The sequence below is a fragment of the Manis javanica genome, chromosome 6 (genome assembly GCF_040802235.1).
Source record: "Manis javanica isolate MJ-LG chromosome 6, MJ_LKY, whole genome shotgun sequence".
In the NCBI taxonomy this organism is placed as follows: Eukaryota; Metazoa; Chordata; class Mammalia; order Pholidota; family Manidae; genus Manis; species Manis javanica.
In genome coordinates this window covers 16690009-16703486 of record NC_133161.1, presented here as the reverse complement: position 1 = coordinate 16703486, position 13478 = coordinate 16690009, and the positions used below count along the sequence as shown (strand labels likewise).

The 13478-nt window shown below is 42.9% G+C and overlaps 1 protein-coding gene across 1 annotated transcript in view; it reads right to left on the bottom strand.

The window, feature by feature from the left end:
- Nucleotides 1-879: 879 nt before the first annotated feature.
- The window catches only part of SLC13A4 (solute carrier family 13 member 4), a 43700-nt gene continuing 31101 nt past the window's right edge, over nt 880-13478 (bottom strand). Inside the window, exons 14-16 of the mRNA XM_017673253.3 lie at nt 10811-10972; nt 9456-9593; nt 880-7333 (exon numbers count right to left, since the gene is read on the bottom strand). Coding sequence (XP_017528742.1) covers nt 7196-7333; nt 9456-9593; nt 10811-10972 — 438 coding nt within the window. The 3' untranslated portion in view covers nt 880-7195. The remainder of the gene's footprint in view (nt 7334-9455; nt 9594-10810; nt 10973-13478) is intronic.

The window sequence follows — 13478 nt, the reverse complement described above, 5'->3', positions numbered from 1 at the left end:
GAAAACTTTGGTTTTTTCTGTAGTCAGAAATTGCCATCATAATATGTCAAATGTATAGTCAGTCCATAAACATTTTTATACATAATTTTTTAAATTAAAATAAACCAATATATTATTTTTCCCCTGGGACAAGACGGAAAACTGATTTAGAATAAAGGGCCTTTCCCCCTCCTGCCCTCCAGCTCCTAGTCTTCCTGGAGGCAGGCATTGTCACCAGTTTACTGTTGACTTTGAGAAAGATTCTGTGCCTAACTAAACAAGTTTGCATATGGGTTTTTCATACTAATGATAACAAACTATATGTAGAGTTTACCCTGGACTTTTTTTTAATGGAGTTCATTCCATATCAGTATGTGAGGAACAATGAACCTCTTTCCTTTTTTGGCTGTGTTAGAGTCTATCGAATGGATATGTCATAATTTATTTAATCTGTTACTGATGAACGTTTAGGTTGTTTCCTGTGTTTTGATATTACAGTGATAACCTTGAACCTAATATTGTTATATATATTCTATGCAGGGGATAGCTGTACGCTGAAGCCCTAGGAATATCATTTGCACTAAGTGGAGTTAAAGTCCCATTTCATTGAGAGTTTTGTTTTCGAGGACTTGTTGGGTAGCGTCACTGAGAATGCAATTTGTAAAGACGTTTTAGCAGCATCAGTAAACTTGAAGAATTATTTAGAGATACCTTTTTTCAGACAGTGATGACATTGATACTATATGTGATTATAAAATGAGGTAATTCTGCTTCTCTTTGAAAACATGGGTCTCGCATTCATGGAGATAAGTTTTATTCCTGTCAGGTTGTCCTGGTGTGTGAGACAGATTATGATCATAGTATGGTTTGGCTTTTCCCCAGTAGTGTGATCTTGGGCAAGTGACTTATTTTTCTGAAACTGTTGTATTCTCTGTAAGATGTGAACAAATACCTACCTCATAGGGCCTCCATGAGAAACAGTTGAGATAATGTATGTAACGTGTTGAATAGTGCTTTGCACATTGCCCAATAAATAGTTGATATTTTCCAAACATGCTGCTTTTGTTCAGAATACTTGTGTTTTTCAGCAGTCACTTTTGGAATCAGCTTATGAACCATGCAAAATTTGTTATTATTCAGTGGTCCCTTTCTTGGTTGCTGATGAAAATCTACAGTATCCCTCTTGGTTATACCACCATGCCACTTGGCTTGCAAGATTTGATCTTGAAGACGGAATTGTTAGCATAATTGTTGTCAGGCAACTGCATCTGGGGAGGCCTCTCCCATTGCATTGGGTGAAACCTCAACCCAGACGGAAGGATTCTTGACTTTTATGGAGAAAGAACCAGGTCAGATGAGTAGGTAAGGAAGGAATTTATTAAATTGAGAGTAGAAGCTAGTGTCAGCAGGTGTGCAGGCAGCATAGAGCAAGGAAGAACAGAGGGGGGAAAGGAAAGTTCATTGAACGGCTTGGCACAGGACAAATCCCTTGCCAACTCATAAAGCCAGGGTCACCTGGCATCCAGTGTCTGCTTGAATCTGCACGACGTGGGAACTAAGTCCCTATCATCCCAGGATTTGGGGGAGGCCTGGAGCACTGGATAGAGTGAGATTATGTTCTGAGAACTTCCCAAAAGCAAAGAAAGGACATTTTCAGGGCAGGCTCCTAACAAGCATGATGGTACAGCTGCAGTCCTGTTTGGGTCACTCAGGCAATAGGAACTTGCAAGCCCAAATGAGAGATCTCAGTAGCCCTTTCCTACTTATCTGGAGAAGGACAGAGAGAATGAAAACTGTGCTAAAGTCTGGAAAATTGAAATAAATAGGGAAGTAACAAAGATGCTTGCCACTGGAAGAACTCAGCAACAAAACAGTAATTTGACCAGTGAGACGTCTTTATTTAGGGCAAAAAGTATACACTCGAAGAAAAGGAAGTACAGGGAACCTCAGAGAGGAGATGTTGCATAAGGGTTTAGGATTCTGTCTTTTAAGGCTTTTAAGAATGGGGCAAAGTGGGGTGGGGAGATGGGGGACAGTTTAGGCTTGACTTGTGGTCTCATGATGTCTGTCTTGGTTAAAGACATTATGTCACCAGCCATAGTCAGTTCTCTAGATAATTCTGTAAGATAAACTTAACACAAGGAATTTCTTGATCCTCTTCTCCAAGATAGTGGTTGCCCTCAAGTAGCCGGGACATACCAGTTAGGACTGCCTGCCCTGCCTTAAGATAGGGTTGGTTATTGGCTGATTACCATAAAATATGTTAAGAATCTTATCTTCTAACTCTCTGGTTTTTAAAATGGAATCTTAGCCTTAAAATGGAGTCCCTCCTGTTCTTACTATACTATTTATATTTCAGCATTTTTCATCATAGGAAAAATTAATCAGGATGCTTGTCCCATGTCCCTGTCCTGCCTTATAATAAACTACAATTTTGAAGGATAAAGCCTTACCATCCGTGAGGGTGTTCAAAATACTACAAGCTTAGAGACATGTTTCCAAGGAGAAATTTCTTATTACCAGTCTTGGTAGCATTGTTATTTGTATCTGGCTTCTTTGGGGATGAAGGTCACTTAGCTGTTAGGAGAATAGGTCTCTCTATTATACCTTGTAAACAAAGTTGATTTGGATTTAGGACTTGCTTTTAACCTCGCTGATAACATCATTTCTACCAGTGGGAGCCATCCAGCAAATCAGTTCTGCATTTACCTTCAGCATGTAAAGTGCTTCCCAACGAATACAGGTTGACTTAGTGGTCACTGTTCAGGTATCCTTTCCTAGTTTTAGGTTCATACAGAAATGAAGAGGAGCTCAGAGTTCTCAGGCAAGTATCTTCCCTGAGATAGAAGAGGAGCCCATAACTGTTGCAGATTTTAGGGTTATAGTTGAACATGCATAGTTAGGTTCCTGGGTGTTTTGAAGGGACCCTTGCTTCGCCCACAGAGGGATGGGAAGAACCACTGCAAGACATGCCTTCTTTGCCTTTTAAAAAAGTTTGAAAACTGTTAATGTGATTTAAGAAAACTACTTGCCACACCTGACCATAAAAGGAAGGTTACCCAAAAATACTACTGAAGATGACTCACGTAAAAAATAAGATTTCAGGATTAATGTGAGAACTTAATAAATACATTGAACTTGAAAAAGCTTATCCTTAAACTGTAACCCTCCCAACCAAAAGGAGAGAAAAACCAAAACAACCTTATTTAAATTGGTCAAAGGGGGCTGTGTTTTATGAGTTGAAGTTAACAATTGATGTCTTTAGACTTTTCTTCTGATTTAAAGGAATAATTTTATGTTTTTTTAACTCATTTACTCAATTTTCATTTGTGTGACTATAAAGTTGTGTCGTTTTTCTAGTTGTGCATATGGGTTCTTAGAACATATGTACACATGCATAATGTTTTCATTTCCACTAAGCAGTTCACTCCCTAGATACTATGCTAGTGTTTGTTTTTCTGCTGAGGTTTCCTTCATTTTTAATGCTTTTTCTGTTATTCCTCCTGAAGGAACACTGTATACTGAACTGGAGCAAATGAGGCTTTTCTTAAACTTCCCGTCTTGCACTTTGCACGTAGAATTTCCATTCCTTATGCAGATGAATGAGTTCTTTTTTCCCTAGTGACTATTAGGCCCTTGTGGAAAGGAACAGGGTAGTGAAGGGAAAATATTTTTGAGACCTTGCCTGGTCTTAATAGGGAACTTGGGACACTTATATTTTCAAATGTTGAATTTATACCTTTCCTAAATCTGGGTACAACATATTTATAATCAAGTACCAAAAACCTAATGGATGGCATGTTTTGCAAGGCATTGAGGAACAACAGAGCACTGAGGTTTTTTTTAAATGAAATGCCTTTCCTCTTCATTCAATATCTTTTTTTTTATTATCATTGATATACAATCTTATGAAGGTTTTACATGAGCAACATTGTGGTTACAACATTCACCCATAGTATCCAATTTCTCCCCCTGCCCCCAACCCATTGCAGTCACTGTCCATCGATGTAGTAAGATGTTATAGAGTCTTTACTTGTCTTCTCCATACAGAACAGTGAGTTTTGCAGAAAGTTCATGGGCTGGAGCAGTGTGGAACCTAAGTCCTGGGCCTGTTTGAATCGCTGCCTCTGTGGTGAAACTCTACCTGCAGTGTGGCTGCACCGTCCTTACACAAACAGTTGGGTAGGATGCGGGTAAGGAAAAAGTGCATGTGAGTAATGCGGGCAGCTGTGCTCAGAATCCATTCAGTGAGGGCGCCCCAAAATGCACTGCCTTTGTAGTTGGGCCTCTGTCCCCTTTGTGTTCTAGTAGTTTGAATACCTTGCTGTATTGAGAGTAATTCTAGTGTTTAGGTACACTTTTTCAAATATGGTCCTTAATTGTGGAGCCAGCTACTTTATTTGGTATTCAGTTGAAGAAACAGGGATCTATTCTGACACTGGAGGGAAACTTGCTATTTTTCATTTACTAAAAGATGGCACATGAGTCTTTGTGCCATGTAAATGCTAACATAAAGGTCATACATCTTGTATTGCATCAGTGACTTAAAGGAATTTCAAAGACAACCTTGACTAAGTAAATTTGATATATAACTAACTCTGTTTCTCAGTTTTCTCATCTATAAAAGGAGCTGGTATATCACTTACAGCTTTTCCATTCATAGAGTATTGAGATATTAGAAAAATAAAGCCAAATTATATATTTGCAGGAGACTCAAGACTACTACTGAGCGCTATTACGTACTGTCCAGCTGTGGAGGGACTTTAGATGACAGGGAGTTGTTGGTCATACCTGGTATTTCTTGTCTCGGATGAGTAGTCTTGTTGGCTCTGAATCTCTGGTTTTGGGGGAGAACAGTGCTGTTCTTTAGAACGGTCAATAGACGGGACTGAAATAAACGCTCCTTGTACACGGGCTGCCTGAAGCATTAGCAGCGGCAGCACCTGGTGGTAGTTGCAGTGGGACTTGCACTGTGTTCCCATTAGGAGTGGGTCAGGTTCTCAAATAACTGAACAATGGCTGCGAATTACAAGTCAACCTTTCTTTCTCTTTTTACTTATTTATACTCCCAGAATCTTATTATCTGCACCTTTGTCTTACTGTCTGACTTAGAAGCTTGGTGTCTTAAGGTCTGTAATGGGTCAGACATTTGATGATTTGGCTACTCTGACAATAGGAGTAACTCCTTGACTCTCTAGAACATTTTAAAGTAAAATAACTAGAGGTGCTGGCTTGATCAAACCAGCTACCTAATATTGGTATTTTATTTGTGGCCAAACAACTTGGCCTAAGCTAATTGACAGGGAAGAAGCAATAATATTCCTGGTTAAACCTGATCAGTCACGTGCTGTGGTCAGAGTGTATAAGTGTTGACTGGCACAAAAGAAACAACAGTTCACAGGTACTCCGTAAACTATAGGAGTGACTTTATTGGTAAGTTATTGTGGGAGAACTGCATATGCTATCAATAGTGACTTAAAATCAACAAAAACAATGTACTAACAATTGGATACTACTTTCCCATAAGGTGGAGTTAGCAGGTAACTAGTGGTAGAAATCAGAAATCTGTAATGCCTACATACTGGGGGCATTGGGAGCTATACCCAGTTGTAGAGCAAGGACATCTATCATGGAGAATGTGGCCTGGGATTTCAGGAGGAAGAGAGAGGCTTTGGTTTCCAAAGTGATTTTTCACAAGAGAAACATACACAGTTTACTATATTGTGTAAGTTGCTTGGGATTTAAAGAGACGTAAGATCTCTCTCCTCCCTTCCAGGGCCTCACAGACTTACAGAAAGTGGCTGATGTGTTTGGACTTTTCTGTACTTGTCTTCTTAGGAGCAAACTACCCATTATGTCCAGAAGAAAGTCAGTCAAATATCATAAGTAGTGCTGTGATCTTAATTATAGTTTAGCTTCCTTAGTAAGACAGGTATGAAAGGTTTTTTTCTCCCTCACAAACTTAACCAGTGCAGCAGTATTGATGCTTTGTGATGAACAAAGAGAAAGAGAGGCTTCCTTCTGCTGTCTGAAAGTGGAACATTCCTGTGAGACCTTTCCAAAGTCAAAATGGCATCAAGTGAAGAACCAGTTACCATTAATTTAGATGGAAAAATTTTCTCCCATCCCCAGACCCAAAAAATAATCTCACCCATGCTTTTCTGATATCTCTGGACATGTATTGCTAATAGATGCACAAGATAAATCTAGATAAAGCACAGACACATATGGTGTAAAGCTCTGGTAGCTTGATACCAAGCTGCCGAGTGTGGTTTTGGGAGAGGAGCCTGGCAGGGCCGCTCTTGCTGTGCAGGTGCCTGGGGCCTGCATAAGTCTCTCTGCCAAACAAACACAGAACACTCTTTTTGCTTTTCACCTGTTTTGTAAAAGCGAAAATCCTCTTTGGATTTCTTTCAGGTAGCAAAAACAGGCACTGATGATGCAGGTCTTTTGTGAAAGTGAAGTGTCATAGTGCGAAGCAGAAAGTGGGGGATACCTGTACTGAGTCAGTGTGTCTTCTTTCTCTACTTTTCCTTTGACAAAGAGAAGAGCACCCACCTCTTTCTAAAGGGGAATACTATGTCTTTACAGGATTTGGTGCCAAGGTAAAAGGAAACCACTGAAGAGAATGCCTGCCGGGGAATCAGTAGTGATATATGAGCCCTGATTGCCACAGAGAGCATTGACTAAGAATTGCCTTTTTGTGGAGAGAACTTAGGATAGAAACACTTCAGAGAAAGGAGCTGTCACCAGGTCTCAAGTTTGGGTGAGCTGTTCTCCCAGAAGAGGAGATGGCACTGGTTTCACTCTCTGTGCACAGGTGGGATGATCTGGGTTTCTCCTGTAACTCCTAAGTCGGGATTCAGAAAAGAAGAGTAGCGTCCAACTTAGTGAGGCTGGCCAGCAGGGGGGGCCTAGCCACCGAGGAGCAACTAAGACAGGCTGTCTTCTTTTCCTGTCTTCGGAAAGAACTGGAGAGACTGGCCAGCAGGAAGTGAGAAGGATTTTAAGTTTCTTGAGCCCTGCACCTCGGAAGGAGGCCAGGGAAGACAGTAACATCCCAGTGTGCGTTTGCAGTCATGGAGGCTTTGGGCGCCGCCCTGGGCGGTGGATGCAGACTCCCGCGGCACTGCTGGCACTTTCCTTGGCTGCCTGGCCAGATTCTGCTGGACACTGGCATGGCTGCTCTTTTGGTTGGGCCACATGCCCTCTTGTGTTAGAATTGATCAGTGATGTTACTGACCTGAGCCCAGGCCGGAAAAGTGTCCAGGTGGAAGAGGCTAACTCCCCATGTATTGATGGCCACCATCACTATCACCAAGCCAATGACATTGACCCCCAGGCCAGCTTTCACCTGCAGGACACAAGCCAGCACACCTGAGTCACTGTGAGCAGGCAGCACACATCCCCACGTTCTCCCTACCCATGCCCCGCCTAAGCCTTGCCGCTGACATGACCACAGTCCATGCGGTTGGTCCTGATCTGTTCCCTCTAGGGTTGCCTCGTAGGGTGGCATGGGACTGTGGAAGGATGGGAAAGGCAGGAAGGGCTTGGGCTGGGAGGTCCCTTAGGACCATCTCCATTTGTAGCACTTTGACTGCCAAGTGGAGACCTAGGAAGTGTGTGCTTGGAACACCAGATCTTGGAATGTAAAGACTTACACTAAAAGTGGTCCTGCAGCCACATGGAAGGGAAATGTGTTAAACAAAATTAACCAGAGCTCTTTAAAGCAGGAACTTCTCAGAGCCTTCATTGTGCTGACATGGGGACCTGTAGAAGAGACTATTTCTATGAAGCTTTTGCCACTGCCACCTTTTTTTCCCCACAAGGAACAGCAAATGGAGTAGTGTGCCTTGGGTTCACTTGGAGAACCAGGTCAGCTGCTTCTGCTTGTCCTTTCATGGGAAGGTGACACAGGCATGCTTCTTTCTTCTGAGAGAATGTCACCTCAACAACTCTGGCCCTTCCATTTCTGCCATGGCATTGACACTCGCAGGCTGAGGGGGATGTGAGGGATGACAGCGGGCAGAGCCAGGGCCAGACGGAAAATACCCATAAGGATAGCTGACATCTTGCCAGGGAGTAACCAACCACACAGTGTGTAGCCAGTCTACTAGCCAGCGGTAAGTTGGGAAAATTGTGAGGGAAAAATGAATGCTAGGAAATTGTTCCAAGCAAAGAGCTAGACATGTCATTTCTCTGCTCTCTGGCGGAAGCCATGGACTTACTAATCATCTTGGGCTTTTGGCTTGGAGAACGCCCATGTTCCCTAGCAGGTGGGAGGGGGCAGATTATAAAGAACTCATTTATAAGGTCATTTATAATAGAAGAGGTCATAAATTAGAACTGAAATGGACCATGTAGAGCATCTTGCTTGAACTTCCTCATTTAGCAGATGAGGAAATTAAAATCTTGAATCAGAATAGAACCCAGGACTGGCTCATTTCTTGTCATCTGGTGCCTGTCAAAGTTACTGTCTCTGATCACTTGATTCCAGGGTAGAATGGTGGGGGCATAAGGCAGAGGAAGTCGGGGGACAGGAGAGTTGGGACAGAGCTCAAGTCTTGAGCAGATAGGGTTGTGTAGTAAGATGAGAGAGAGATGGGTGTCTGTGACCTCCCCTAAACTACAGATAATTTAGATGAGTGGCGTGCACAATAGAAAGTATCTGAGCATTTGCTACAGCCTGAGGCTCTTCCTTCTTTTCCCCTACTTGGTATTTACGGGACTGCTGAGAATTGAGTTTGTGGACTCTAGTAAAAAAACAATTTTGAGAGCTTCAGTGAGGATGAAAGGGCCCCAGTAATTTGCATTTGTTTTTTTTCAGCCTCCCCTCCAGCCCCATCAGCCCTGGATAGTAAGGAGCATAGCAGTGAGTATAGGTTGAGGAATGGAGAGTAGTTATGCCCAACTCTAAAATCTGTGACAAAATGTCTCCTTAGCTATCTTCTGCGGGCTCAGCTGACAGCTCAGGAATGAGCTGTGGGTGCTTCGTTTTGCCATTGTTGCTTCAGGGCTCTTGCTTGGGGATATGTTCAACAGCTGAGCCTGTTCTCACAAAATAACCTTTCACCCTAGGTTCATATGGTTTCACATACTTCACCTTCTGTGAATAAATGAGCTGCTTTTTGAATGAGTATCTCCCCTGGGCCAATGAAGAAACTAAGGCAAAGGCTTGTGCAGGTTCATGCCTTCTGGAACAGGGCCACACCCTGTGTCTCATCCAGCTTTCTCTGTCAGTATACCCACTTCCTCTCAGATAAGGGGTGAGGAGAACACTTCGTTGCTATTCTTGGTGCTTATGGACCAACCAGAATCCTTTTTACCAGTCCCATTTTTTTTGAGCACACAGATTGAGGGTTCACAGGCTAAGGACACTGCTACAAAATAACAGACTTGAGGCGAAGGCTGTGGAGCCAGTCATCCCTGTCCTTCCAGTAGCTGGGCCTGGCAGGAAGAGGCCACCCATGACTCACCATGTCTTTGATCTGGCAGTGCCCGTAGCTGAAGACAATGGCGTTGGGGGGGTTGCCCACAGGCAGCATCACTGCAAACGAGATGCACATGGTGACGGGGATCAGGGTGTAGAGGGGATTAATGTGCAGCGTTTCAGCCTAGGGGAAGAGAGGTTTCACAGAAACAGGAGCATTGAGGTTAGGCTGGCTTTTCTTGTGCTTAACATCACAAATGTGCTTTAAATGATGGCTTGGTGTTGGATAAGCTGAGCTGGATACTGTGTAAGGGGAAGTTAATTCTGTCCTCAAGGTCATGCAGTGCTGGGCAACCGGGATGGACTCCTGTTGCTCCCTCACTTCCCTTGGAGACATGGGTTTGAGTTACTTCCTAGAAGGGATGTTTCATTTCTGGGTGCTCCAAATTTCTTCTTAGCTGAGAAATTCTTTTTTTGAACTCAAATCTCATGAATAAACTGCTTTGATTGAAGTAGGGATCCCTCATTCTTAGGTGCAGAACTAAGATGTTTTTTCTGGGTAAGATGCTTGTTTGTATGGGGTTTGAACCCATGGTCTTGGCTTTCAGTGTTGCCAGATTTTAACTAAGTGCACTCTTGTGCTCACACACCTGAGATGATGGGAGGGAGAAGTGGGAGGGAGACATCTGAGCAATGAGGAGAGAGAGTGGCTGGGGGAAGTTTGGCCTTAGAAGGAGCAGGAGGGTTGTTATTTTGTTGGGAATGGGGAGGAGCCTTCACAGGTTCCACCTCACAGAAGGGGGCAGATGGAGCATTTTGAATGCTGCCTTACCTGTGGGACTGTTGAGCCAGTTGCTCCCCTACCCTATTCCACTAGTAACAAATTGTTAATTGATAACAAACTGGAATGAGGCTGGCGTTGCTCACGATTTTCAGACCCTCCTGGACAGAGGCACTGGGTGAAAGTGGTGATGCCAGTTGGAACTGTGGTCTTGAACTTTGCAGCAGAGTATACTTCTGGGTGGATTTTGCCTCCGTGTTCTGTAATTACTTATGCAGCCCTACTGTTAGGTCTTACCTCAGGAGAGAAAGGCTCATGATGATTGTGGGAATTGGAATCCTAGGGTTTTTAGGTTATTTTGTCCGTTCTTGTTTCCATTCAGGGCTGCCCCTCAGCTAATCCTAGACTTTTGGAAAAGGGCTTCTAGAACCCTTGCTGTGATTTATTAATTTGTCTATTTACTTATCAACTGCTGTTTGAGACCCTTCATATTCACAGTGTGGCTTGAGCACCAGTCAGTAAAGGTTATGACAATGACCAGAGGGAAGAGGACAGCCAGGAAACGGCCCCCTGGGCCCAAGCCTGCCCTTCTGGACATTTGGAAGCCCTGCTCTACTCACCAGGCTGCACAGGATGGGCAGGAAGATGGTGATGGTGGCCGGGTTGCTCACGAACTCTGTGACAATGGACACCAGGATGCATGCCAACAGGGTGACGGCCCACGGTGGGAGGTTACTCAGAGACAGCATCTGGTGCCCAATCCACGTGGAGAGGCCAGAGCTCTACAGGAAGGCAAGGCGATTCCCCATGGAATTGTTAGACTGCAGAAGGTCAGGGATGCTGGGGGCTTATCTAATTTTCTTCCCCATTTTCAAGCAGATTGGATCCAGAGGCACTCCTGGCTTTTATGATTAGATCATTTTTGTAGCCCAGAAAATTCTTTTTTGTGATTGTACAATATTTAGCGATTCTCAATGGAATTGTTAGACTGCAGAAGGTCAGGGGAGTTGGGGGGTTATCTAATTTTCCTCCCCATTTTCAGGCAGATTGTATCCAGAGGCATTCCTGGCTTTTATGATTAGATCATTTTTGTAGCCCAGAAAGTTATTTTTTGTGATTGTACAGCATTTAGTGATTCCCAATGGAATTGTTAGACTGCAGAAGGTCAGGGAAGCTGGGGGGTTATCTAATTTTCCTCCCCATTTTCAGGCAGATTGGATCCAGAGGCATTCCTGGCTTGTATGATTAGATCATTTTTGTAGCCCAGAAAATTATTTTTTGTGATTGTACAACATTTAGCTGTAGGGTTTCCTGGTAAGTCACTCTTACGTGGCATGGACAGCTGCCCACGCTAATTGCCATGATTTCTCTTTAGGACCTTGCAGTGATGGCTTGGCAGGGGTTGGAGATACTTGGAGTGATCAACCCCTCAACTTGAATCTCATTACTCTTTCTCAGGACTCTGACACTTGCACTGTATGCACCCAACCTGTGAGCTTTATGCAGACTGCCAAGTGTAATCCTTTATTCTGCTTCTGAAATCTATTTCTTATTTTATCACCTGTGAAAGGGAAAGAATTAACATCTTTGCATAGTAACCTTTCTTGCGGTGTGCGCAGTGAGTGGGCAGGGCTGAGCATTTGAAGTTTTACATGAGTAATGAAAGAGAGAGGGATTACAAACCTATCTCCATTTAATGGGGACAGTACTGCCTCAGTGGCCTATAAGCATTGTCATTCAGCCCCATCCTGTTTTAGGTTCAAATCTCATCATGAGCCAATATCAGGACCTAGAATCTGCCAGCGCTTTGTGACGACACAAGATCTGAAGGCATATTGACACTCTTGAATCTTTTCCATTAGTAACATTTATACATATCCAGTCCAATAACTGAATATTCCTACTTGGAGTAATTCATTTGGTTGGAAGCTGTTCATCTGCTAGTGGCTCTCTCCCCTCCCCTAAAAAATGAAGGGCGTCATTGAGTTTTTGCAGCAAAAACCCTGGTTGCCATATGCAGCCTCCTTCCCTCCCTCCTCTTCCTTCTGTGGTTGGCATGCTCTGACTTGGCACATTTACCCTAGAGACAGCAAACGCAAAAAGAAATAGGGAGTAGGGCCAAAAGGAAGGTGAGAATTTTATGATCCTTGAAGCTGTAAGTACTACTCATGTTTTACTGTTAAAACGAGCCCTACTATATTGTCAGCAGGCTACTTTTTCTCCTCATTTCCAGATTCATCAAAAGCTCATTTGATCTCCTAAGCACCCTGGCCAGCCATGGCCAACTCGTAGACAGCTGATGACTAGAGGCCTTCAGAATTCTCTGTTGTAGCCGTTTTACTTTGGAGCACTTTTCTTTCCTTTTTCTCTCAACTGACTAAGAACTACAAATCAAATATATGGAGACTACAGCAATTAATGGTTGATACAGAGCCTGGAGGCCTACAAGGACTCTGTTATCTCTTGAAGCACATTAAATGGTGCTCACTGGACAGAGATGGGGGAGGAAGAGCAGTTGGTTGAGTGGAAACAGTGTATTTTATAGAGAAATGGAGCTTTATTTATCACATTATCCGTATAGTACTTGTAAGTAAAGTGAAATAATGGCAGTTATTTTTTCCAGAAGAACTATTTTGTACTATAATTTGAAATAAACTGATAAATTTGACTGCAAAGTTAGGGAAAAAAACACAACAAAGGAAGTCTTGATTTTTTAAAGCCTTGGTCTGAAAATATTTTACATTGGATTTTCCTCACTAATGTCAAGATGACAAAATTATTTTAAACTCAGTAGGAATCAAATATTATACCTGAATTATACAATTAAAATCAGTAAAAGTAGGTTTTATGGAAATATCAACTATTCGGTCTGTAATGCCTACATAATTATGGTTAAAAAAATCTTTTCAGGCTAGACTCAGGTGAAAACTAAACTAAATTGCAGTGAGGATAAATATGATATTTTGAACTTGGAAGTAGAAATACTGACAGAAATATTGACAGCATATATACAGCAATGGTTGAGGAACGTCAGGCTTGGTAGTGGCCAGCAAAAGAGGGAGGGTTTTAGCTGACGCAACGTCCGTCTAAGTGTTGACATGAGGGCCAGTGAAGCCTTATAAACGCTTACATTGAAAAATACAGGATAGTGCTTGGGGCGTAAAACTGCTTCACTCCGTGGTAGACTGACCCCCTCTGGCCCACATTTGAATAAGGCCAAGGGCAAACAATGAGTCTTGAGGAGAGAGACCGCATACTAAGGGGTTGCTACTTCCATGAGGAACCGTT